The 27,573-nt window shown below is 33.0% G+C and overlaps 1 protein-coding gene across 1 annotated transcript in view; it reads left to right on the plus strand.

The window, feature by feature from the left end:
- Nucleotides 1-27,505, plus strand: part of LOC114325270 (docking protein 2) — a 48,513-nt gene extending 21,008 nt beyond the window's left edge. Inside the window, exons 2-3 of the mRNA XM_028273284.2 lie at nucleotides 7,603-8,177; nucleotides 12,818-27,505. Coding sequence (XP_028129085.1) covers nucleotides 7,603-8,177; nucleotides 12,818-13,598 — 1,356 coding nt within the window. The 3' untranslated portion in view covers nucleotides 13,599-27,505. The remainder of the gene's footprint in view (nucleotides 1-7,602; nucleotides 8,178-12,817) is intronic.
- The last annotated feature ends 68 nt before the right edge of the window (nucleotides 27,506-27,573 follow it).

The following is a 27,573-nucleotide window of genomic DNA, read 5'->3' on the forward strand; positions in this document are numbered from 1 at the left end:
GGTTTATAGTTTATGTGTAAAAGCTTGAGTAAATGTTTATGTGTTAAACTTTAACAGAGCTGTCAGTAAAGCTTTAAAAATAAAGTCCTAACGAAATCGAGTCTTTTTTGTTTTTACCTATTAAAAACGGACTCACATTTGCAATCAATTCATCATTATAAAAACGTATAATGTCAAATATTTTGTTCGCAAGTATAATAAAATTGGGGAATCCAATAGCACTGGGTTTCAGTCGTTTTTATCGTCATTTCGCTAACGTTTATGCACTTGCGGTTTTGGTTATCTACACATTATTCTTGGATGGTTGATACATTTCCAAATAACTGCCCGAGTATGAGTGTTTTACGTTCTTGTCGCTTTTTGACGTATATAAAATGTGCTAAAAATATTCCACTATACGCTGTGAGCTCGTACGTAGAGGGGATATTTACAAATTCGCGAGCACCAGTAGTGGCAAGTCTGTAAACGTTTACTGGAAATTTGACATAACTGTCAAAGTGATTAATTTAAAATTAAAAGTAAAAACATTAATTTTAAAAAATATTAGTTGGTCAAAGCTGGGGTATATATTTTTACCTTAAATATACTCACGTTTTAAATACTGAATTTAAGTTTTTTTATTGTTCGGTAATATCGTTGATTGAAATAAACAGTAATCATAGCGCCATCTACACGATAATTGTGAAACTATCCGAAGTAAGAAATTCATATTTTATCAATAGAACGTCAAAATGATTAGCAAAATCTTAAAAAAATCGAGTACAATTTAATTACTTTTTGGCATTGTAAATATTAAGCGATAACAATTAAATAATAAATTTGAAAATTACCAGTGAAAGTTGAATTAGTAATCCGCCAGAAGCGCCACCAGCGAAGCTCAGAGCCTATGCCTATACGCTGTGAGCTTCGCTGGTGTCGCTCCTGGCGGATTACTAATCAACTTTCGCTGGTAATTTTTAAATTTATTATTTAATTGTTATCGCTTAATATTTACAACGCAAAAAAGTAATTAAATTATAATCGATTTTTTTAAGATTTTGCTAATCATTTTGACGTTCTATTGATAAAATATGAATTTCGTACTTCGGATACTTTCACAATTATCGTGTAGATGGCGGTAAGATTAATATATTAATTTATAATTAGATATTACGGAACATTAAAAAAACTTAAATTCAGTATTTAAAACGTATTGTATATTTAAGGTAAAAATATATAACACAGCTTTGACAAACTAATACTTTTTATAATTAATGTTTTTAATTTTAATTTTAAATTAATCACTTTGACATTTATGTCAAATTTCCAGTAATCGTTTACAGACTTGCCACTACTGGCGCTCGCGAATTTGTAAATATCCCTTCTACGTACGAGCTCACAGCGTATATCTTGCAATTGTTGCAATTAGATTTATGGTAGAGATGGGCTGTGATTTTGGGACTGTTATTTTGTAATGAGCTATAAAGAGCTGGATATGGTTGTAACGACTCGCTACGCTATCTTAAAAGCACTATCAGAGTCCAGAACAGACTACAGGTATGCGAATATTATAAATATGTACTAAAATGCAATAACTATAAACCTTCATTGTATGACTGAAAAAATAAAGATTGACAGAGAGGTGCAGCAGGGGGATACTTTGTCGCCAAAACTATTTATAATAGTCATAGGCTACACATTTAAACCATTACAGTGGGACTCAAAAGGTATTAATTTCGATGGAAAGAATCTCAATCGTCTCCAATATGCCGATGGCATTATTTTTTTTAACAGCCGACTTGGGAGAAGCCAGAATTATGCTACAACTACTGTAAGTAAAACAGAGTCGGTTTACAAATAAATTATGGACAAACAAAAGTGATGACGAATCTCATCCCCAATGAGCTAATAGAAATTAGCCCATAAAATTTTTTACAAAAATATGTGTAGGTATTTGGGTCATGAGATAACATTAAGACGAGATTACCAAACATGTGAATAGATCACAGAGACGTGATCAAGATGTGAGACATGAGACATGTTGGAAGAATGCAAGACGGCAGGTGGACAAAAAAATTGTTTGAATGTAGACCACAGGCAGACAACCGAAGCCGGGGAAGACTACCAACGCGATGGACTGACGACCTCAAAAGATTCGGGACCAATTGGAAGCAGAGGCGCAGAACAGAAAAAGATGGAAATATCTGGAGGATGCTAATGACGATAATGATAAACTTCTTTTAATAGAATCATGATACATTTTTATCTGTCATGCTATTATCTCAGTTATAAATATGACGTTAACCAATAGCCAACCTACACTATCAATCTATATTTAACAAATTTGTGGGATTTTTGATCATTGATTATCAAATTACGTTATAGATAGATATCATTTCGCGTCCTTTTTTGTCGTGACGTGAGTGAGTTCCGTTAGACTTCATTTAAGTAAATAGTTCAAACAAAAACTAAAAAAGACGAATAAATTTTGATTCGTCTTTTTTAGACGCACCATTTTCCTTATATTTTGAAGTGAAAGCTTCTTTAGCGACGTTATGCACTTTTTTAATGAGGAAAAAGCATGGAATTCGCGACCGTCATCGCTTCGCCGAAATAAATTCTGGTTCTCAAATTTTTCGGGAGGGGGCGTTTCATAAATATAGAGGATTCTAAACTTTGGTGCATCCGACAACTGGAGTACACTTAAAAAAATTTTCAGATAATCTTCTTCTTCTTAACGTGCCCTATCAAGTCCCCTTGACGTTGGCGATTAACATGGCGAAACTGTCTCTGTCTCGAGCTATTCTAAATAGGTGTTCTGCTTTCTTTATTCCTGTCCACTCCCGGATATTCTTCAACCAAGAGACCTGCTATCTACCAATTCCTCTGCGTCCTTCGATTTTACCCATCATAATAAGTTGAAGAATATTATACCGGTCTCCCCAGGGCCGTGCCGTGCTATGATGCGGTGAGGCAGCCGCATCAGGCGGCATTACAGGGGGCGGCATAATCAGTAAAATCTAATATTATAATATTGGATAATTCAACATTAGAGAGAAGTTTTGAAAATAATCAGACTTTTGGCCTCACAATGTTTAGCTTTTCGTGGAACAACTGATCATTTGTTTCAACCTAATAATGGAAACTTTTTAAAGTTAGTACAATTGCTCTCTGAGTTTCATCCAGTAATGGAAAAATATATCAGAAGAGTTCAACGAGAGTCTGATAAATGGTTTGTGGCTTATCTAAGCAACAGTATGCAAGATAAATTGATAAGTTTAATGTGTAATATTATTTGAAACAAAACTGTAGAAATATAGGAAATAGCTAAAGGAAATAAAAAATATGGAGCATTACGCACATTATTGAAATCCAAATACGTATCAAGAAAAACAAAAATAAGAATTTATAAGACTGTTATCAGACCTACAGTAACATACGCAAGCGAAACATGGGTGCTCAAAAAGTCAGAAACAGACCTGTTAGAAAGATGGGAGAGAAAAATGCAAAGAGCAATATATGGAGGTGTGAAAATAGAAGGTCAGTGGAGAAGAAGAACCAATAAAGAATTGGAAGAACTATATCAAGAGCCAACGATTACGACGACGATCAAAGCACAGAGAATACGATACTTGGGGCACATAGAGAGAATGGGAAGTAAACGAATGCCAAAAATGGTACTTTCACGAAGACCAATACAAAAGAGGAGGAAAGGCAGGCCAAGGAAAAGATGGAAGGACAGTGTATATGAAGACTTGAAGAAAAGTAACATTGAGAGATGGAAAGAACTAGCATTGGACAGAAGGAGATGGAGAGAGGTTGTGAAGGAGTGTATAAAAAGACTGAAGTGTATTTAAATAAAATTTATAAGTTATGTAAGTTATATTAAGTTATTTACTATATTATTTATGTAATCAGAAATGTAAACATTTTAGCCCTAGGCCTACAGGGCCTGTTGCGCTTAATAAATAATATTATTTGAAACAAAACTGTAGAAATATCAAAAATCGCTTAATATTTTTCTATAATCGCCGATTGTACCCCAAATGTCTCTCATATTGAATAATTCGCATTGACAATAAGAGTTGTCGCTTTTAATTTTTGTCAGAATAAATATAATATCGGAGAATTTTTTTATTGGTTTTTTTGAAGCTAGTGATTCAACCAGTGAAGGTTTAACAGAACTTATTTTGACAAATTGGGAAAAATTAGGTCTTGTGTTAAAATGGCTTACAGGACAATGCTATGATAATGGGCCGATATGAAAGAAATAAGAAAGGGTGTGCCAAATAGAATACTTATTTGAAAAATATCCGAGGGCGCTTTACGTGCCCTGCGCATGTCACTGACTAAACTTAGTCATAAATGACGCAGCGTCTTCTTTCTTTCTTTTGAATGTTGTTTCTTCTGACGCAGAAACAACAAACCTTTTTTTGTATTATACAGGAACTGTACACTTTTTTTCTGATTTTACAAAGCATTGGGAAGTTCTGAAAAAACATGTTTCACAACTAACTCTAGAACCATTAAGTGCTACTACATTGTCAAGTCGAATATATGCACTGAAATTTTTGAGATTTCAATTTTGTGAAATATATGATGCTTTATTCGAAACAATAGACGATGTCAACAAAGCTCTAGAAACCAAAGTCAAAGCACGAGGACTAGCAAAAAATATTAAAATCATAAATTAATAATATGGGGTGAAGTTATTTGGCATGATATTGCAGTCTCGAAGATGTTGTAACATGTAACTATAAAGTCAGATTGTGTAGAAATGTATAGAAAAAATGAAAAGTTACAGACAATCTGGCTAAGGCCAAATGAAAATTACTGCTAATTAAATTACAGAAGCTCTTAATAGAAGTTACGAATTTCTAGCTGAAAATGAAGTTCGGGCCAGAAGAAAAAACTGGCAATTTGATTTGACGAAAAATCTGTGGATGAGTTCTTAACAGAGGAAGATAAATTTAAAATGAAGGTTTTTAACTATATTTTAGACATTGCCATTAATTCTTTGATTGACCGATTTTCGTTTCTAGAAACCCATAATCATAATAAAAAATTTAAATTTTTATATTTAAATTTTTAATGTAGGAAAATAGATAAAAAAAACACTAGAAAAATATTGTATGAATCTTCATTCAATACATTCAATAATCGGATAGAGTTAAAAATTATCTAGAAGACTTGCGTGATATAATGATACCATACTCCATGAAACCTTTTTTTTAAGGTTTTGAGATTTTGAACTATTTGTGCCAAAATAACCTAATTTCTTTATACCTGAATAAAGTTGTATCTACCACTAAGAATTTTATTAACACTCCCTGTCTCGGTAGCTAGTGGGGAAAGAAGTTTTTCAAAATTAAAAATTATTAAAAACATTTACGAAGTTTCATAAGATAAACAAAACTAAAAAAGTTAGCACTCATTTCAATAGAGTCCTCAATAATATATAGCTACTACTTTAGACTACACCAATCTGATTGACGTGTTAGCCAAAATTAAAGTCAGAAGAGCAAAATTGTAATTTTTGTAAATGATATTTAATCTTAATACATGTTTCATTTAATTTAAAGTATGTTTTATTTTTAAAATAAAAGTTTTTCTTCATTTTGTGTAGGTTCATTTAATAAAAATAAAAGTTAAGTTTCAGTAATAGGTACTTCAGGGGCGGCATTTCGAAGACTTGCATCATATTGAAAAGATATACCGCACGGCTCTGGGTCTCCCCTTACTACGTGTCCAAAATAGGCCATCTTTCTATATTTGATGTTATCAAGCAGCTCGCGGACAGCATAGCCGTTCATGGTATTTTCAGAATACGTCTGTGCAGCCACATTTCAAAGGTCTCCAAACGGTTAATGGTGGATATTTTTAATGTCCATGCGTCGACACCATTCAAGAGGACTGACCAAATGTAGCATTTAATCATGCGCTTTCGAAGTTGAAGTTGCAAGGTATCATTACAGAAGACTCATTTTTAGAGAATGACCTCATGAGAATGACCTCATTTTTAAAAATGTCGTGCGGGCTATCTCGATTCTAGATTTTATCTCTTTATCTTTATCCAGTTGTTCAGTAATATGGCAACCAAGATATTTAAAACTGGGTACTCTTTGAATTATAGGACCATCAACATATAACCGTGAATCTTGATGGGCCAAACGGCTAAATACCATGTATTTTGTTTTTGAACAGTTTATATTTAGGCCAAACTCTCTTCCCACTGTGTCAATGGCATTTAAAAGGTGTTGTAATACATTCATATCATCACTTAAAATAACTGTATCGTCTGCATATCTGATTGTATTTATCAGAATTCCATTAACTTTCACAACCCATTCCAAATTATGCAACGCTTCCTTAAATATTCTATCGGAATACAAATTGAACAACAGTGGGGACAGTATACAACCCTGTCTGACATCTCTTTGTATTTTGCATATTTCTGTTGATTTTACATTTATGCAAGCTGTCGCTGTTTGACGCCAGTATAATTTTTCTATGATTCGTACATCTTGACTATCAACTCCTTTATCCTTTAATATTTTGATTAATTTGTGATGTTGTACTCGATCAAAGGCCTTCTCATAGTCAATAAATACAGCAAAGACGTCTTTCCTTTGATCTCGGCCTTTCTGCAATAACACATTTAGTGCAAAGAGTGCGTCCCGGGTTCCCAGTCCATTTCTGAAGCCAAATTGTGTTTCATCCTGGTGTTCTTCACATTTATCTCTGATTCTACTGTGGATGATACGTAGAAAGATTTTCAAGGTGTGGCTCATAAGGCTTATGATTCTATAGTCGCTACAGTTTTTCGGACGTTGTTTTTTTGGTAGGGTTATGAATTCGGACTTTAACCAATCTTCAGGGATATCACCAGTCGAATAAACATCATTGAAAAGTTTGACTAGTATTCCAATGTTTTCCTCATTTATGAGCTTTAATATTTCTGTAGGTATGTTGTCGGGACCAACGGCTTTCTTGTTTTTTGCCAATTTTATAGCATGTTGTATTTCTGGTCCTTCATCTTCATCTAAAGTGTCCAGTTCTTCGGCTCTATCATCGTTATACAGTTCATTTATATAATTATACCAAGTAGTTCGAATTTCAGATAATTTCAGATAATATTACCACTAAATTGTAAGTATTTTTATCAAACAATCCTGCAAAAAACATCATCATTTATGACTTGATAGTGCGCTCCCGATTGGGGGGCACGCATCATATAGAGTCACATTACTCATTACTAATTACGTGGCTAAAGGTTCCAAACCAAGGCAAGAAATAATAAAATGTCGGTTAAACTTTTGCATATTTTGTATATTATATTGTCACCATTGTATATTATTTTGTATATCTTTATTTTGTATATTATATTTTGTATATTATATTGTCACCAAAATTATCAAAAGCAATTGCTTCTGGTCTATGATAGTTAACAAAAGTTAATAATTATTTTACTTTATACATATATCCAATTCTGTTTTCTATTTATGTCACTATCTGACGAAGCTGAATTTAAGTCGAAACACCGAGACCTTTTTGCCTTTACTGTTGTAATAATAATTATTCTTATTATGCAGAATTAATGATATCCCCTTTTTTGTATTTTAGAAATCATGGCAACAAAAATACTGTATGCTATTCAGAGCAAGCAAATTCGGCATGGAACGACTAGAAGTATACGACGCCGTGGACTCCAAAGAATACAAGATCATAACGTTAGAAAACTGCATCAAAATCAACTCCAAGTCTCTCACAACGTTCGTAATAACCTCCAAATCGGGAATTTACGAATTTGGTGCTCTTACAGAACACTCCATGAACGAATGGCTGTCCGCAATCCAATCCGTCGCCTTTCCAGACGAAGTCTCCAAAATGACGTCAATCGAAGAAGACAACGACCTCTATTGCTCGTCTGGAGAAGGTGTGTTCAACGTCAAGCTGCATCCTTCACCGGTTTCGATCAACTGTGGGTTGGAGAGCAAAAATTATACCTTAGTTCTTACATCGACTGCCTTACAATTAAGAAACATTATAGATAATAAGCTTCTGTTCACGTGGCCTTATTGCTACATCAGGAGGTATGGCTATAAGAGTGGTAAGTTCACTTTCGAAGCTGGGAGAAAATGTGAATCTGGAGAAGGGACGTTTTACCTTGAACATCAAAATCAACAGGAGATTTTTAGGTATGTACAATGTTTAGTTTTGTTTTTTTTTTCTATTTTTAAGAGTGGTGTAAGATGGGATAATAGTTGCGTTCGCGGGTACCTGAAATTGTCAGAAAATTGGATAAATTGTCAGAAAACGCATTAGTCCACGTGGTGAGACCGCTCCCGCCTGGAAAAATTTCTGATTCGGTTTCTTTGCGGATTTATATTCAAAAATGTCCCCTTTAAACAAATCTGAAGTGTGCCGGGCGGAATTTTTGAGCAGACATTGTTTAAACAATTTTTTTAAACAAATACAAAAGACCACGTTTTTTTGCTCTGGAACATATATATTTTTAAGTTTTGTGGGTCATTCTAAACAAGAAAGGTATCTTGTAACTTTTCTCAAAAATTGATAGTTTTCGAGTTATCATCATCATAGTCATTAACATCTTAGTAGATGTGTTGTGGTTCATAATTGGGCTTCAGCAGCTCGGACAGTTTGATTGATAATATTTCTCCACTGGTCGCGGTCATCAGTTACATGTATTGCCTCAGTATACTGTTTGTTGAGAAGCTTTTTAGTAATGTCCGCCCATCGCTGTGGAGATCTTCCGCGTTGGCGTTGAGTCTGAGGCCTTCCTTGGACCACCAACCGCTCCATTTTGTGATCACTCCGATGGATATGACCAAAGAACTTTAAAATTCTAGAGTAAACGGTACTGGAAAGACGCTGATCCGGTTTAATTTCATCCAGAACCGAGACATTTGTACGGCGAGCCGTCCATGGAATTCGAAGCAGGCGTCTCCATGTCCACATTTCAAAGGCGTTATACGTCGTCTATCTGATTCTTTGACTGTCCATGTCTCGCATGCATAGTAAAATATGGAAAAGACCAGAGTTGAAACGAGTCTTTTTTTGTTTGTCATAGTAATGTGACGATCACGCCAGACCCCGTTTAGTTCACTCATTGCTGCTCTTGCTAGTTGAATGCGTCTTCTAATTTCGGGTTCACAACTGCCTGTGTTGTTAACTAGAGCTCCAAGATATATCATAGATGAGACTACCTCGCATCCCGCAATAGTTTGGGTTTCAGGAAACTGTTGTTGGCGATCAATAACCATGATTTTGGTTTTGTTGTAGTTAACCATGAGTCCAAATTTAGCACTTTCTTCCTCGAGTTTTTTTAATAATTCAATAATTTCTTCTGGAGTAGAGGTTAGAAGTGTAGTGTCGTCTGCGAAACGCAAGTTAGATATCTTAACACCACCTAGGTTTACTATTCCCTCCCAACCATCTAAGACTCTGCGCATTATGAACTCCGAATAGATGTTAAATAATAAGGGAGATAAAACGCATCCTTGGCGTACTCCCTTCTGCAAAGTGCATTTGTCAGACAGGTATCCGTCCATTCGAATATATGCCAGGTTATCTTGGTACAGTTTGCTAATAAGGTGAGTCAAGTGTTTAAGTACACCCATTGTCGTCAATATGTTCCATAGTTTGTCCCATCTAACATTATCAAAGGCCTTTGTATAATCGACGAAACATATAAATATCGGGATCTGGTATTCTCTGGCTTTTTCTATGATGTTTCTTACATTAAGGATTTGTTCTCTAGTACCTCTGCCCTTTACAAATCCAGCCTGCTCAGGTGCTATTTGCCAACTTATGAAGTTTTCTAGACGCCGTTGCAGTATGTAGAGGATCACCTTACTGGCGTGTGATATTAGAGCTAATAGCCTGTAGTTGTTACAATTATTTGTTGAACCTTTCTTATGAAGAGGTATGATTATGGTCTTTCTCCAATCCTCAGGCCAAACGCCTGTGTGCCATATTTCATTACACAATCGATGTAATATTTTCACTCCACATTCCGGAAGATGCTTCAAGACGTCTGCAGTAATGAGATCATATCCTGCTGCTTTGTTTCGAGTTATAGGCGATTTAAAATCTGAAAAATGCGAAAATACGCATTTTCGAGGCCTAAAAACTCATATTTAAATTAGTATTTTTGAGGTTGCCAGATACTTAAATTGAAGTTTAAACATTCAGCTTCAAGATTCTGAAGAGTGATTACGTCTAGCCTTAAATTAAACCGTTGTTTTTTAATTGTTAAATATGTATGTTCATCCGATTTTTTTGCCGGTGCGGCGCGCTCTCTTTCAAAAATCTCCAATTTTCTTAGAAAAAATATTTTTTCTAGATTCTTTGGGATATTCTAAATAAAATAAGTTTCTTGACATTTTTCTCAACAGTTTTAAAGTTATAAGCGATTTAAAATCCAAAAATGCGTTTTTTGGCATTTTTCGGATTTTAAATCGCTTATAACTTTAAAACTATTAACTTTTGAGAAAAATGTCAAGAAACTTATTTTATTCAGAATATCTCAAAGACTCTAGAATCAATATTTTCGGAGGAAAATAGGAGATTTTTGAAATAGAGCGCGCCGCCCCGCCAAAAATCGGATAAACACGCATATTTAACAATTAAAGGACAATGGTATAAATTAAGGTTAGACGCGATCACTCTTCAGAATCTTGAAGCGGAATGTTTAATCTCCAATTTAAGTATCTGGCAACCTCAAAAATACTAATTTAAATATGAGTTTTTAAGCCTCAAAAATGTATATTTTCGCATTTGTTAGATTTTAAATCGCCTATAACTAGAAAACTATTAATTTTTAAGAAAAATTACAAGATACCTTTCTTGTTTACAATGACCCAAAAAAATATATGTTCCGGAGCAAAAAAACGTAATCTTTTGTATTTGTTTAAAAAAATTGTTTAAACAATTTCTGCCCATAAATTACGCCCGGCACACTTCAGATTTGTTTAAAGGGGACATTTTTGAATATAAATCCGCAAAGAAACCGAATCAGAATTTTTTTCAGACGGGAGCGGTCTCACCACATGGACTAAATAGATACATATACAAGCTATATTTACCTAGTATAATTTAATAATTCTTAGTTATTAATATTAATTAAAAGTAAAGATACCGTGTATATTTATCTGTTAACGGTATAATTTATATTAGGTGAAGTTAGGAATTGTCGGCGACAAATTGTCCAGGGTACCCACGAACGCAACTAATAAATTGTAGACTAAGTTTTTACTTATACCTGAGAAAAAAATCATCGATTTCACATCTTACACAGGTTTTTGAAGGTTATAAAAGGAATAAGGGATAGCTGATGACAAATCCTTAAAAACGTACAGTTAATTTTGATTTCTTTTTTTTAATATTAAAAGGGAAAATCCCGTTTTCTCCTGCATTTGCTCCTTGGTCCATATTAATGTTATTAGATAATCAATTCTTCCCCAGAGATCCTCCATTTTTCAAAAATTCTGCCGAAATTCCGCCCATCCGTAGCGTTTTACTGTTTTTTTAGTTTATTCATTATCTGAAGCACTTCTTCATAACTAGGATTTTCCATGTGCTGCTCCATCTTATAATATATTGTCTCGTTTTATTCATTTTCATTGTCTGCGTTAGGTTTTCTTTGAAGTATTCTTTCCGTTTCCTCATAATCGTTTGCTTCTCTGTTAGTACTTCTCCGTCCTTGTCTTTGCATATCGTCAATTTTGGTCTAAATGTCTGTGTGCTTTCTTTTAATCTTTTGTAGAATTTTGTGCTTTCGTATCTGTTCTTATGTTCCAAGATTTCTTGTATTTATTTTTCAAAGCCTGAGCTTTCTTTTGTTTCTTCTGCATATTCTAGTGGCTTGTATTCTCTTTTCGTTATAAATTTACCTGATATTTCTTGCAATCTGTACTTTGCACACTGATGCTCTAGAAAGATGTGTGGTTGTTGTTTTGAATCACGTACGTAGATTTTTCAGCCAGGACATCCTTTGCCTTCCTGGTCCACGTTTTCTTTCTTCTTTTCCCTGCAAGATTAGTTGGAGCAGTTCATATCTTTCGCTGATCCTCATGATGTGACCGAGGTATTCGATTTTGGCTGTTTTTATTGTGGTTAACATCGCATTTTCTTTTTGCATCTTCAACAAAACACCCTGATTAGTAACGTGGTCGGTATCTTCAGGATTCGACGATAAGGCCACATTTCAAAAGCCTTAATTGTCTTACAGGTGGTGTCTGTGAGAGTCCACGACTCAACTCATTCATCATTCTGCCTTTAAAAAGGTTCGCACATTCCAAGTTCCAAATTTGAAATCCATAATTATGTCCATTTTTCTTTGCTGAGTTCGTCGTTGTGAGATCCGTCCATTTGTCTCATTCGCCATTGTATTCGCTGCAATCGGGTTTACAAGCGAGGATAAAGACTCACTTCTTCGTCAGGCCTGACCCCATCTTGCACTGAGGGTTGGTTAGCCAATGTCCAGTGGGGTTGCTCAGATTACCAGTGTGTATGAACTTGGTGGTGAAGATAGGAATTATTGAGTAGGAGAGGCTAAGTGATACCAACAGGATATTGCATCATTTATTGAGCTTCATTAGCCCTTTACACACCAATATAATATAATTACACAGTATAATTCCTTCGTGATTTTTAAGCCAGTTATAATTTACTTTGTGGAAAAAGTACTTAAATACAATTACTTACACGAAAAAAGTAATTATTGTAATTATTAACTGCTTTTTAAATAATAATTACCCAACTCTTGAGTATCTATTTTTACCCTCAACAATATTCTAATTGTTTATTTTTTTAGGTGCCTAGCAACCAAGATGAAATCTATGAAAAAATTGCTCTCCGGCGAAACATCACCTCTCCTAGACTGTGGAGAAGACCAATTCCAAGCCGCGTTGCTCTTAGCACCCAGATCCAGAACTCCCTTAGTGCCCTCCCCCACGATACCATCGTTGCAATCCATATCAGACTCATCCATATCCAGCAAATCTCAGTTATCGCAAATTAGTAGCATTAGTAGCGAACTTGAATCTAAGAATATCCCGTTTTCGTTGAAAAGTATCAAACCGAACAAACCTCCTAGAAAATTTGTGCCGTTAGGCAAGCCTCTACCAGAACAAGATCCTACATACGAGCCAATTCAGAAATACGACGAGATAGAATACAGAAACAACGCCTGGCAGACTCTTGGTATTGATGCTCCAGACCACACGGAACAAGTTGCCGAAGAAGAAGATGAATATATGTCTTGGGGGGAGATCAAAAAACAGAAAGAAGCCTTAAAGAAACCTTTAGCGCCTACTATTATTACACAAAATACACCCGTAGATACCGGAGACACATACGACAAGCTCAACTACTTCGGATCAACGAGCAAAAATAATTCAAAGTCACCGTACAAGCAAGTTTTTCCTGTTCCAGTGAACCCGGTATCGGAACCTCTTGCGTATAACGAGTACGACGAAGTTCAGTGTTTCCAAGAAGACAACCCAAATAAGAAGGATCCCAACGATGATAAGGTGAACCACCAGTTGTACAACGAAGAAGCGTATGCCGTCATCAGCAAACCAAAACGAGTCTAGTCAAAAATTTGGTTTTTAGACTGTAAGGAATTAAGACTAAAAACGATTGCTTTTAAAAAAAATGTGCCAAACAGGTAATTTCACTCAATTTCGTATTAGAATATAAATATTTTAATTGGTTTTTTTTATTTTTATAAAAAAATATAAGCGAGAGGTTGTTATTTATGGGATATCTAAAAGAGATCGGTCTGTGTGCTTTGAAATAGGGGTGCCAAAATATTTGTACACTTAAGCCATGCATATCCGACTCGAAGGACCAAAATATGTATAATTAAGGCATGTACATATGTGAAATTATTACAATAATTTAAGAGTTTTAGGACTGTATTATAGCTGTGGTTAAAATGAATTGAAAAACCGGGATGTCTTGTCTTTAAGTCTTTCTCGGATACACATGCACAGGTCAGTAGTTGCGTTTTAAACTAGTTCACAAGGAGAAAAAGTGTTTGTTCTTTACGAGAGATGAAATCATAGAGCTTTGCGATACTGTTCTTGTTCAGCTAGCCGTTATCACTGAGAGAGGAGAACGGCACTTGTTGTTTTTTTGAGAATAAAAAATTAGAGAGAGAGAGAGAGAGAGAGAGAGAGAGAGAGAGAGAGAGAGAGAGATTCGCGTGTGGTCACTTCGCAAGACGGCATTAAAGTGACTCCGTCTACTGTCCCTCTGTGGGTGGATGTTTATGTCTGTATGGGTAGTCTGTATATTTTTTGAGATTCTGTGTTTGGGAATATTGATATTGTGTTTGTGTATTGTGTGTTGCATATATATTGTGTATGATTGAGATGTGTGTTTGACATGTTGGTATATTCCTGTTGTTCACTTCTTCTTTAAGTATTGGCAACCAAAGCCTGTTGTATTCTGCTGATGGGTTTGCTACACATTTTTCTTCATTTATCAGGATGAGGGCTGCTGATGGGTTTGCTACACATTTTTCTTCATTTATCAGGATGAGGGCTGCTGATGGGTTTGCTACACATTTTTCTTCATTTATCAGGATGAGGGCTGCTTATTTGGTTTTTCCCTTTTAGATGTCTGTTTCCTTCATGCATCTTTTCACTGTACTCTCTGTTCATTGGTCAAATCATGTTTGCATATCTGTGATTTGTCGAAGTTTCTGTTTTGATGTATGTTTCATGCTGATTGCAGGGTATTTTGAGTAAAATCAATGGGAAAGTCCCAGTAGCTGGCTGTATTCGCGGTGTGCAAGTACACTTCGCGTCAAAAAAAACTGGTACAAGTCTTATAAACGAAAATCGTGTTTTTCTAGTTGTGTAAATTGGTCTTGTCACAAATGTCATTCTTATTTCTGGGCAACGTTGCCAGTTCAACTAAAATATTATATCAAACCAGGTAAAAGCAGGGCTGTGCGGCAGACCGCAAGTTTTTAGTAGGTTTACTAAAAATTAAAACAACATCGAGCATTCTCGATTAGTCAGTCACATTTATTTAAACATGCATCCTAAAAAATTATCTTATTAATTTTGTAATGTTCCATCATCTCAATTAAGTTCCCATAAATTAATTCGTGTTCTATTATAATTTATGACAGATATGACATGAATGACAGATAATAACTCTAGACAACCCATTAAATTATTCTGTTTAATTTAAAATCGAGAAGTGTGATGGGTTTCTCGTAAAGTGTAGCACAAAACTCTTTTACGAGTTGTGGGATACTAATAAATAAAACACACTGGAAAAATTAAAATTTGAAATTAATACAAAATGACTAACTTTTACAGTGAATAGGTGTGAAACTTAAATATTATATATTACAATAAAATTCGAAACTGCTGAAATATTAAGGACATAGGTGGAAAATGATGTATATAAAAAAAATTATACCTGATGGTGAATTGGAAAACGGGCCATATTCAATGGAAAATTTTAAACTGTAGAATTCCTGTTCCCTAATTATTTTATATCAAAACACATAAACAACCATTTCTAGAGGATTGAAATCTGTATTGAAAACAACTGTTAAAATTGTTCTACGAATTAAACATTCCAAAATTTTGTAAAAATATAATAATTTTTCACAGAAATACGCCAAAGTTATGCCACACACATTACCATAATGTGTATCGGTTGCGTTCGGTCCATTGGTTCGGTCACAGTGCTAATATTTAACTCTATGGGTCACAGTGAAGTTATTATAAATATTGACAATTTGAACTGTCAAAATTTTTATTTTATCATTTCTTGTTTAAAAAATAATAAAATTGATAAGATAGCCTCAGTTGAGGAGATAGTATTAATAATAAAGATGTTTTATTCAATCAATAGTGTGCGAACAATCAGGTAAATAATAACGTGGGCCTAACTTTTACACACATACCTACTGTGGCAAATGTAGGTATTTTTCAAAATGTTGGAATGTGTTTAAATCCTAGAACAATTTTAGCTTTTGTTTTTAATACAGATTTTAATCCTCTACAAATAGCTTCTCATGACTTTTGTTGTTAAATGATTAGGGAAGCAGGAATTTAACAGTTTAGAATTTTACATTGAGTTACCTAAGGCCCGTTTTACAATTCACCACCATGATTTTTGAACGTTATTTTTTGTATTTAGATTTAGTGCAATTCAATTATCTGTGCTGGCAACAACGCCGTGATTCACGAGCCATTGTGTCCAGTCTGAACACAGGTTTACATTGGGAAAAAAAAGTGTACCAGTTTTTTTTGACGCGAAGTGTACTTGGAAGGGAATTGAGATCGTGCGCGAATAGCGGAGAAATATTGCAACTTTCTTAAATAATTCATGTTGTCAATTGAAATTGTCAAATTGACGTACATTTCATATCTACTGTCATTGAAGAAGAAAAATTATATGTTGCTCCACAATATTGATATGATATGCAATTATTATATAAAGGTAAATTTAATTAATTGTATTTTGCTTGCAGTACTGCATTTTAATAACTAATTTTATTTACTACATACAATTGTTTACGTTTTAATAACATAACCTGAATCTTATTTTTTCTTCTTATTATTTTTTTGGACTATGGCCTTGACAATTATCCAGTAACCAGGACTAATATAATTATCCAATGTAATTAAAAGTGCTAAAAATGTTGCAGAGCGTAGAAACCAGGTGTCGCTTTGCCGAACTTGCACGGTCCCAATACCATAATTAAAAATAATACAGAACAAGTAAAAACTTCGTTTGTATAATGGTATAAAAAGTTTATTGAAAAACTATTAAAAAGTCATCCAAAAGGATTCGCAAAACGTTTTCAATCTAGATCAGATCATCTTCAGTGCCTAGAACGAAGTATTTCCACGTTAGAATGAATACCAAAGGTTAAAATTATGACTAGTTAAAGAAAAAATGTGGAAAATACTTACGTTCTGCTTAGTACATGAAACTAGCAACCTTGTAGAATAGGTGACATCGAGAAATATGATTTACATTTTTAAAAGATGATGTTAGTGGCGACTCTAAGTCGATGTTAAGCGATAAATTTAAGAGTGCTCAAAGAGCAACATGATTCACTGCTTGATGGTAACGTGTGGTACTTGCCAGTTCGATGGACACAGACCAACAAGAATATAGGAGATGACAATCTATTTATCAGACTGAAGTGACATGACAAGACAGGTAGTCAATTTTTGGTTATGAATTTAAATTCAAATTATCAGTTAAGCTGAATGGATGTTAATAACTGTGTTAAAGTGGAATTTAAATTATAATAAAATTATATTCTATTATAAAATTCAAAAAGGCAACTCTCTGTTACAGAAAGAACTGTTGTTGTTGTTATGTTAATAAAAATGTTATTCATAGTAAAATCAATGACATCATTGATGACAGTTTAAAAAAGAAGATGCAAGTTTAATTTAGTATTGAAATAAAAAGAGAACTGAAAAAACTTGAATGTAAACAACTAATGGAAGGAACATACAAGAAACCTAGTAATATTGTAAAAAATTGAAAAAAGAGTAATGTTGGTTGCCTATGATTATGGTTGTAATGGGTAACAAAGAAAGAGAAAATTGATAAATTTAGCTGATGATTATTTGAATTAGTTAACTAATAATTTGAAATCTACAGATGGTACTGGAGTGAACAGACTGAAATGGATGAAAGAATTTTTTTTATTACTGTAGAAGTTTTTTAAAAGGAGAGAGGTTTAGCAAAAAGCAGGTTAAATACAAAATAAAAAATAAAAACAAGTAGTAGTGATTGCCTGATATGGTATTGTTGAAAAAATATTATTTGATTAAATTACTGAAAGGATAATAGATATGTATGTACTGAAATGATAACAGATGTAAAATGCCAGATTAACTGAAATTATGATTTGAAAGAATGTAGAAAAAAGGAGAATGACATAAGTGTTATTATCAGAAATGTACTTAAATTGAAATGTGTGTCAAACATTTGTCATTGTATTTTGAGTATTCAAAGGTATCAAAAAAACACAAAATTAAAAACGTTGGCACACCAAAATCAGAAATTTTGCAGGAACTGGAATTAAAAACCAATTAAGAAGACTGAACAGAAATCATTCTAATCGCTAAAAACAGAATATAAATCAATTTGAGTGATGAAACGAAAGAACAGAAACTTTAGGACACCACTGATTGAATTTCTACCGCGCTGAGCAGATGGGACGTGAATTATAAATTGTAAAATTCCCTCATCTTCCTTAGTCTCAGCATCCGTTATGGCTTGCAAATTGTAGAAGCCTCGGAGGTGTTACCAGAGAAGGTTCCCGTTGTTTTCAATCTGGTAGGATGTAGAGTAATACTTTTAGGTGTTATTTTATGTGCTATTGGATTGAAAACTTAGTTTTTGCTAGCAGTTGCCGCTAGAGCATCCCTGCCATTTCGTTCGTTACAATCCGTGACTGCACGCCGGGGTTTGTCCTAGTTGGGTCAGAGAGAGCAACATATGTGCCTCCTGATGAGAGACTAATAAGTTTCGAAACCGGTAGAGGTGCTTGCTGCACTCTCTGATTGGACTAGAATAATGATGCGGCTGTAGTTTCGTGTTGCAACGAAATTGAAAATGGTTATTCATTTTTGACGAATTTCTACTGTTAGAGACTTTTCATTTTACGAATGAAGAAGAAAATAGCGTTTTCAGAGCAATTTTAATAAGATGCATGAGACTATAACTTATTGGCCATCATATCAGTCCAATTTTCTTGTGGAGTCTTGAAAAATTGACGAAAAAATTTGAACTGAAATACGAAAAAATGTTTCATTCAATTGCTTGCTTTTTCTCTCTAAAAGTTTTTCTTAGTTCGTACAAGTTTTGGCCTATATTGGGCCTCATAAGGTAGTAGAAGATAACTAAAACTAACTCTGAGAGAAAAGGCAAAATTTTTTTAACAGAATATTCACATTGAGATTCTCATTCGCCGTTGTTGGACTAAAATCAAATTATTTTTGGCGTCAGTGTCTTTCATTAAGTGGCAGTTTTAGTCATCTTTTCTGGCAGAAAGTATACCCAAATGTTGAAACCGTACAAATAGAAGCACAAGGAAGCTCTAACACAATTACACTTAACGTGCATGCTACTAATGGAAAAATCAGAACTTGTTGCAGAAAAATAACATTATTTGCAACTTTCAAATTAAAACATTTAGTATTTCGATTATTATATCTTGAAAGAAATCACTTAATCAATTATTTATAATTTTAACACAATATCAACGGCAAGTCCAGACCTGTAGACTTTGTACAGGATATTTGATGACTAATCCATGGTGAACGTTTTGCTTGAACGTTACCTAACAATGCAAAACTTTTAAATCGTAAATTGTACAATTGTACATTTAGCACCCCTGTACTAAAGTATTGGTAAAAATGATTGTTAAATCTACTGTTATCACTCTATATCTTTTTTTTATTGGACTAGATTTTGATTTATTGTTGAATCTAGTATTTTTTGAATACTAAATAAGTATCTGATAAATAACACCTGCTTCTTTTTAATACCTTCCCATAATCAAATGGTGTCACTACTCTGCCATGTGGTAACCTGATAAAAAACAGGAAGATACTTTAAAGGAGTTTTAAAATAATTATTGCTTTGTGGTCAACCTTCAGTTTTTTTGGACACAGATTGTTCATATCAGCGGTTCTCAAACTTTTTGAGTCATGTACCACCTACAGTTCCTTTCACTAGTTTTCGTACCATCTATATTTTTCGATTGTATTATCAAAACTTAATAAGTACTACTATTTTAATTTTTTTGTGTTTTGTGTACCACCGGAAATAATGATATGTACCACCAGTGGTACATGTACCACAGATTGAGAACCGCTGGTTCATATGATTGTAACAAAGTCTACACACGCTCTGACCAAACCTAATGTCACGACAGAATTCACCGACCATTCTTGTCGTATTTTCAACGAAAACTTTTCGTTTATAAATTCGCAAAGTCTGAGTGTTATTGCGTTGCCGTCCTGCAATACTTAGAGCAGATTAATCGATGGATTCTTATGTAGTTTTGTCTTCTGAATCCAAATCTGAAAACGGCATTTCGATATCTCTAACCGTCTTCGAGATAATCGACCTCAAAGTCTAAAATGTGACGTCACAATCCTTTTATTTTCTGCCGACACACTAAACGTCAGCTGAAATCGTTGCTAGTAAGTAGGCTAGTTTTTTAATCTGAATTTGTTAAGCAAAGCATAGGTTATTCACATTATTTAAGTTTGACACTTCGTGAATGTCAAACTAAATTTTAAATAAAGTATTAATAATTTCAAATTTCAAATTTTCCATATAGAAATAGAAGACACACTACCACCATCATTAGAATGCGCACAGGCCATTGTTTAACAAAACAACATCTGTATAAAATGAATATAAAAGATAATCCTTTTTGTGAATGTGGTCGTCTCGAGGATCTAAACCACATCTTTTTTGAATGCCCGATTAATGTGATTCCTAATTTTGATATATACACAAAATTTTTTTCCATGAACTTCAAAACACCGCTCTCTATATACAATATTCTAAGTTCCTTAACGGAAGAATCAGTCAATGTAATTATGCGTTTTCTTGCAATTAACCAAATAAGCTTATAAACTGCAATGCGTTTTCTAGCAATTAACAAAATAAGCTTACAAATTGCAAGGCTCAACTGTTTATATGTATCCGTGTTATATTATGTTGCTATTTGTCATTTAATTTATGTTTTAATTTTTAATCATACTTAACCTGACCCAATTAATCTCATTTAATTATAATCATCACACCTCATCAAAAGCTTCCTTACAAGAACATAGTCAGCGATTTTGGTATGGCTTAGAACCAGACTACCTCAAGATCGCTTATAAATCGTGCTGGTAATCGCCTTGCAGCGAAACCAAAAACAAAAAAGAAGAAGAAGAAGTATTAATAAAATATCAATGACATTTGATAGTGAATTTAATTATTATATAAAATAAATACGATGTTCAAAAATACAATTTGAGTATATTTTGAAAGCAATAATTTATTAACAATTTTAAAAAGGTTTATACGAGTATACGGTTTCCGCTTTAATGGGAGTACCTAATGATAAATGGACTGTTCCATTTGTTATGAAATGAAAATTGTTATTATAGTCGGTTCGCTAAACTCAGACACAACTGGCTAGTGATTTTAGTAGGTAATTTTTTTGTTTTTTGCCAATTTTGCCAAAATTGGCAAGATAACTAATTATTTAGTAATTATTAACTATTTAGTTATTTTTTTTTGCCAAATTGGTAAAATTACTGACTAAAATCACTAGCCAGTTGTTTCTGAGTTTAGCGAACCGACTATATTAAATGTTGTTTGGAATAAAAAATTATGGTCTGATATGTACCTACGTTACCTACATCTGAATCTTATGTTTGTGCGTCACAGTGTTGCCATACTTTTTTGTTTATTTCTTTCATAATTTCAATCAATGTTAAATGTACCTACAAGTATAATAGAATAATTTTATAAGAATTTTTTAAGATTTATTATTATAAGAATATTTTTTTATAATCATTCATCTGTTTGATTTATCTATTTATCTACTTTTTTATAACAATTTAAATTATCTTTCACTTAAAATCATTTACACGGTTTATCTTCATTGATCTATTTTATTTATCAGTTGATCTTCTTTTTTTATAACAATTTCAATTAACTTTGATTTAAAATGCCGCTTTTGAGCTTTTTGTATTAAAAACTTTTTGTATTGGTTTTTCAAAACTATTTTTTAATTTATTATAATCATTCATCTGTTTGATTTAGGTATCTATTTATCTACTTTTTTTATAACAATTTAAATTATCTTTGATTTAAAAACATTTATACAGTTTATCTTCATTGATATTTTTTATTTGTCAGTTGATCTTCTTTTTTATAACAATTTTAAGGTAGCTTTGATTTAAAATGCGTCTTTTGAGCTTTTTGTATTAAAAAACTTTACTTAATTGGTGTTTCAAAACTGTTTTATAATGAAACTTTATGAAGCTCGGATCCAATGCCACGTAAATATTAGGGTGCACTAATATACAAGCTGTCCTAAATTGTATAGCCTAACCCGACCGTCAGGATGTTGGAATAGCAAGACCATCCGACCAAATCCGTCAGCCTGACTAGCAGGATGACTTATTTTTGTCATGCGACAAGCCTACACACGCTCCAACAGTTAGACAGTCAAGTTGTAAACAGACGAACCACTCTGCAGCGCTACTCTGTGGCGCCACAAAGTAGCTTCCGATGATTAGCCGTAAATTCTTATGTAAATTAAACATGCCATTCCAGACGAGCGACAGTGGCCAGCCACTGTCACCGATCTTCGCTGCTAGTGGCGTCCACTACAAAATCGCCTGTCTAAGCCACTTTGTGACGCCACAGAGTAGCGCTACAAAGTGGCTTGTGTGTTTCTAGGCTTAGGTGGTTTGGTCAGGGCGCGCGTAGACGTTTTAAAGAACAACTTTATGCTTTTTTTACATAAAAGTACTTGTTTGTTCTAATGTTTACTTATCTTAATTATTATTAACTAAATTTAAAGATGTATTTGTCAGAGCTTTAGCTGTTAATTTTTGTCTATATTTATATTTTTTACATATTTTAGAAGATAATAGAGAGTGATAGTAGTATATTTTTTTCTGCAATTGTATATCTCTTACAACTCTCAGCTTATATACGATTTTACTTCCAAAAGTAAAAATTTTATGAAAAAACTATGAGATATTTTCTTTTAAAAGAAAGCCTCAAGAAACATTCCATGTACTGACTATAGTTTAACGAAATTATTATCAATTTGATATTATATACAAGAAAATTTTTTAAAATTAGCTAGTAATTTTAGTTAACCTGATTTTTTAAATTCTCGAATCTTATTTAAAGAGATACCATGCGGAGAATAGATCTACAAAGTTCTATTAAATAACCTAGAAGTAGAACTCCCTATGATCGTATTAAGGGTGTAGGCGCAAAATTTCGCGCCAATCTGTTTTGAATACATTAATTTTTTTCGAATCCTGAGAAAATTAATGAGTATTTTTGAAGTCCCTGAAAACTTCTATAATGTTTATATTAATAAGTTACAGCGGTGAAAAAAAAAAAGAGAAAATTTAGTGCGATTTTTAATTTCAAATATTTTATTCAAAAGAAACTTTTTGGTTATTCTAAGGGACTTTTTGCCTCGGTAATTAAATGCATTTAAACACAGTGTCGCTAAATTTTGCGCCTACGCCCTTAAGACAGAATTGAAGCCAATTAGAGGGCGCTATTTTTCAGCGAAAAAAATAATAATAATAAGGGGACAAGTATTTGAATGTTAAACTTGACTGAATTAAAGAAAATTTTGAAAGATCTCGCTTATGTTAGCTTTGTTTATGATTTTTATCGTGGAATAATGAAGTTTGGGACTTCTTTATCAAACCAATTACAAAAAAAAACAAGATATCTATCCAGCTGGTTTAATGTTGCCTATACTTTTTATTAAAATATTTTCAGTGAAAGAGAAATTTCAATCAATGTTTACATTTTTGCTCCTTTATTTGTGTTCATCTAGCGGACAATACGCGCACTAAACTTAAAAAAATCGGCTTCATTTATTGTCCTCCAATTCTACATCTAGTTTATTATTACTACAATGACTACATCTATGGTTAGATCAAAATGTGTTTGACAGTAAAGTATGTCAACTGTCAAAATATGTTTGACAATTTTCTGCGTCAATTGTCAACTGTATTTGACATGAGAGTTAAAAACTATCATAAATACTACTTCTTATTGGTATCTCTTTACCAAACGACATTCTCCACTATGTGATACTACAATTCCATCACATTTTTGTATTTGAACGTAAGTATTGATATAATAAGTGCCTTATTATTTTTGTATTTTTATTAAAAAAATAAATATAGTAAATATTATTATAAATATAAACATTAAATATTTCGCAAAACGATTGTTTTACCACTTTAAATTTTAAATAAAGTTATTTAAAAAATGTTCGTATGTAACATTTTAAAAACATTGTGCTCATTAGTATAGATTTTTTATGTAGCATAACGAATTAAAGAATATAGTGTTTTTCATACCATACAAGAATTTTTTCGTTTTTTTTTCTTTTGTGAACTCTCTGTATAGTGACCAGCCAATGGAAGTAAACAATTTTATTGGTATCACGAGAATCGTACAAAGTGGCCAAAATCGCGCAACTTTTGTTTATTTAACAGCTTTATAGAAACTGTGGCAAAAACTTATGACAAAAATTGCATATATGAAAGCTGCACTCTTCACCTTTAAAAAGCAGTTTGATTTTTGTCAATAGGACACTCTGATCAAAAGATATCGAATTTTTACCGTAGAGTTGATATACATTTTATTTCGCGCATATAATTGACTTAGCGCTCGTAACGACATTCAAAATCGCCGGTCCCTTCAAGCGTTGTTTCTTGTAGAACGGTTAATTCTACGCAAAAAGTGCTAATTAACATTTTGGTTCAAAATTACAAGTATCAGCTATATGCTACATTTCTTGTTTGAAATTTTTTTTCTACAGCCTACAGCTTCTTTGGAAATCGATGTATTCTGTTTTCTCCCTCTACGAGGGAGGATATTAGGGGCACGCCAGGGGTAGGAGTGGCAAACTTTTTTTCACAGTTTTTTGGTCCCAATATTGACATTTTCAGCAGAATTCAGCTTGTTATGATTTTTAGAGGTTCACCGGCATTTTCTTCCCTGACGACCCGAGTATTTATATGTTTCTTCTTCTTCAAGTGCAGTCTCCTAATCGGAGGTTGGATATCATCATCACTATCTTTACTCTATCCACCGCTGCTCTAAAGAGTTCTATAGAACTGCATCTAAACCAGTGCCTTAAATTCTTTAACCATGACACTCTCCTTCTTCCAATACTCCTTCCGCCTCTTATCTTTCCCTGTGTTATCAGTCTTAGCATTTCATATCGCGGTCCTCTAATTACGTGTCCCAGATATTGTAACTTTCTTATTTTTATTGTGTTTATTATTTCGCATTCTTTACCCATTTCTCGCAGTACTTCCGTGTTCGTTTTCCTCTGTGTCCATGCTATTCTAAGCATCCTTCTGTAACACCACATTTCAAATGACTGTAGCTTATTTATGTGTTCTTGCTTTAATGTCCAGCTTTCAAGTCCATATTGTAGTATCGAGAACACGTAGCATCTCAAAGCTCTTACTCTCAGTTCTAAGCTAAGGTCTTTGTTGCAGAGAACTGTTTTCATTTTTACAAACGCATTTCTTGCTATTTCTATCCTGGTCCTTATTTCTGTTGTTTGATCATTTTTCTCTGAAATCCAGGTTCCTAGGTATTTGTATTTATCAACCCTTTCTATTGGTACATTTCCCGAATGTATGCTTGTTTGTATGTTTGTTTTCTTAGTTATTATCATGTATTTGATCTTTTTTATATTCATTTTTGGTCCATATTCTTCACAGAAATTTTTTTTTGTTTAGTAGTAGTTGGAGTTGTTCAGCAGAGCTTGCCATAATCACGGTGTCATCTGCATATCTTATGTTGTTAATAGATCTTCCGTTAATTATTATTCCCTCACTTTGAGATAGCAATGCTTCTTCAAAAATGGCTTCACTATATGCATTAAAGAGTAATGGAGACATAATACATCCCAGCCGAACTTCTCTCCTGATTTCAATTTCTGGACTGCGTTCGTTATCTATTACAATTTGTGCTCTTTGATTCCAGTAAAGGTTTGTTATTATTCGTAAGTCCCTTTTGTCTATGTTTTTTGTCTTTAGAATTTGGACTAATTTTTCATGTCTTACTTTGTCAAAAGCTTTCTCAAAATCAACGTAACAAACATGCACATCCACGTTCATGTCCATGCATCTTTGAGCTAACACATTAAAAGCAAATAACACCTCTCTGGTTCCTAGTCCGTTTCTGAACCCAAACTGACTATCATCTATTCCTTCTTCTAGTTTTTTATTTATACGACCATGTATTATTTTCAAGAATAATTTGAGAATGTGACTTATTAATGATATTGTTCTGTATTCACTGCAATCTTTAGCGTTTGTATTTTTAGGGATAGCACAAAAGGTTGAGAGTAACCATTGTTTTGGTATGTTTGCTGTTTTGTACACTGTGTTAAACAAACAATTTATATTTATATTGATAACTATTATAACTATTATATACTATTATAACTATTTATATTTTTAGTAATAATAAAACCCGTCAAATTGTCTGAATAGGTATGAAAACCACTATATACAAATATAACAGTATTTTAAACACTACTTACTTTTGTAACATTATTTTACCGTACTATACAAACTGTTAGATATGACAGTTTAGTTGAACATTTACAATTTTATTTATGTCCTCAAACCACTGAACAACCAATAAAATTATTTACAGTTGTTTTTTATTTAAGTTATTACGATATTCTATAGCAGATAATACTTTAACGATTTCTTGTGCTACCATATGCTGCAAAATTGCTTTTATATAAGGAATATAGATGCCGTAATGTTAAGCTTTTAGTATCTGTATAAAAAGAAACATATGTAGAACAGTTTGCAGGTAGTTCTTTGTACTACTTTCATTTTTTTTTTAATTTGGCCACTTTCTCATAACTAAAACAGATATGCCAAAATCTAACCCTATCTATCAACTGTCTAGTAATTGAATTTATGTATCTTTCAAATTGAAAGTTACACCAATATTTAGTCTACCATTTTTATCTTTTTCCTTCTTTTCACCCATTTTCTCCTTGCATGTTCATATTTCCCTCTGTATAGTAGAAACGGAAATTGGTCAGAATGCGCAACAAAGTGGGGGTATCGATGTTTGGTATAAATTTTTAAGAAATTCGAGTAGCCGCTTTAAAGATAAGCTGGTATTTTAACATCCCATTAATCATTGTTAATACTTACAGTAAACACTTGCATATTAGTACAGTTAAAATAATTAGACCGCAAATATTAAGCAAGAGGGCAAAAAAGCAAGTTTATTAGCGGAACCGAATTCAAAACTATTTTGCACATTATATTTGAAACATTATTTGGTTAAAACATCTCATTTTTGTTTGAAAAAAAATGTATATTAATTTATCTGGACTAAATTACGGTTCTGTTGATATCCTATAAGACTTGGTATTCACACAATGTTGCCAAACTGAATTTTGTTCTATTCAGTTTAAAATTTCTAGCCAATTTCCGAGCATAATATAAATATTTTCAATTTTTGTTTGTTTTAAGCAGCAAAAAGTTTTCAATTACAAAATGATTTTCTTGTACAGGTTCTAAAAGCTATTCACACTAACTTACATTGAAAAACCATTCACATGTGCCAAAGATGTAACAAATTTTTGGCTTAGATAGGAACCATAATTGTAATAGTAATAAAAATGCCATGTTACTTAAAATGTACTTGAAAATAAAGAACTACATTTTTACAGTCTGTTTCAATCACCTCTTATATTTTAAATCCTTTCATCGTCATTATCACTCCCTTAACCTTTAT

Source organism: Diabrotica virgifera, chromosome 7 (assembly GCF_917563875.1).
Source record: "Diabrotica virgifera virgifera chromosome 7, PGI_DIABVI_V3a".
NCBI classification, from domain to species: Eukaryota; Metazoa; Arthropoda; class Insecta; order Coleoptera; family Chrysomelidae; genus Diabrotica; species Diabrotica virgifera.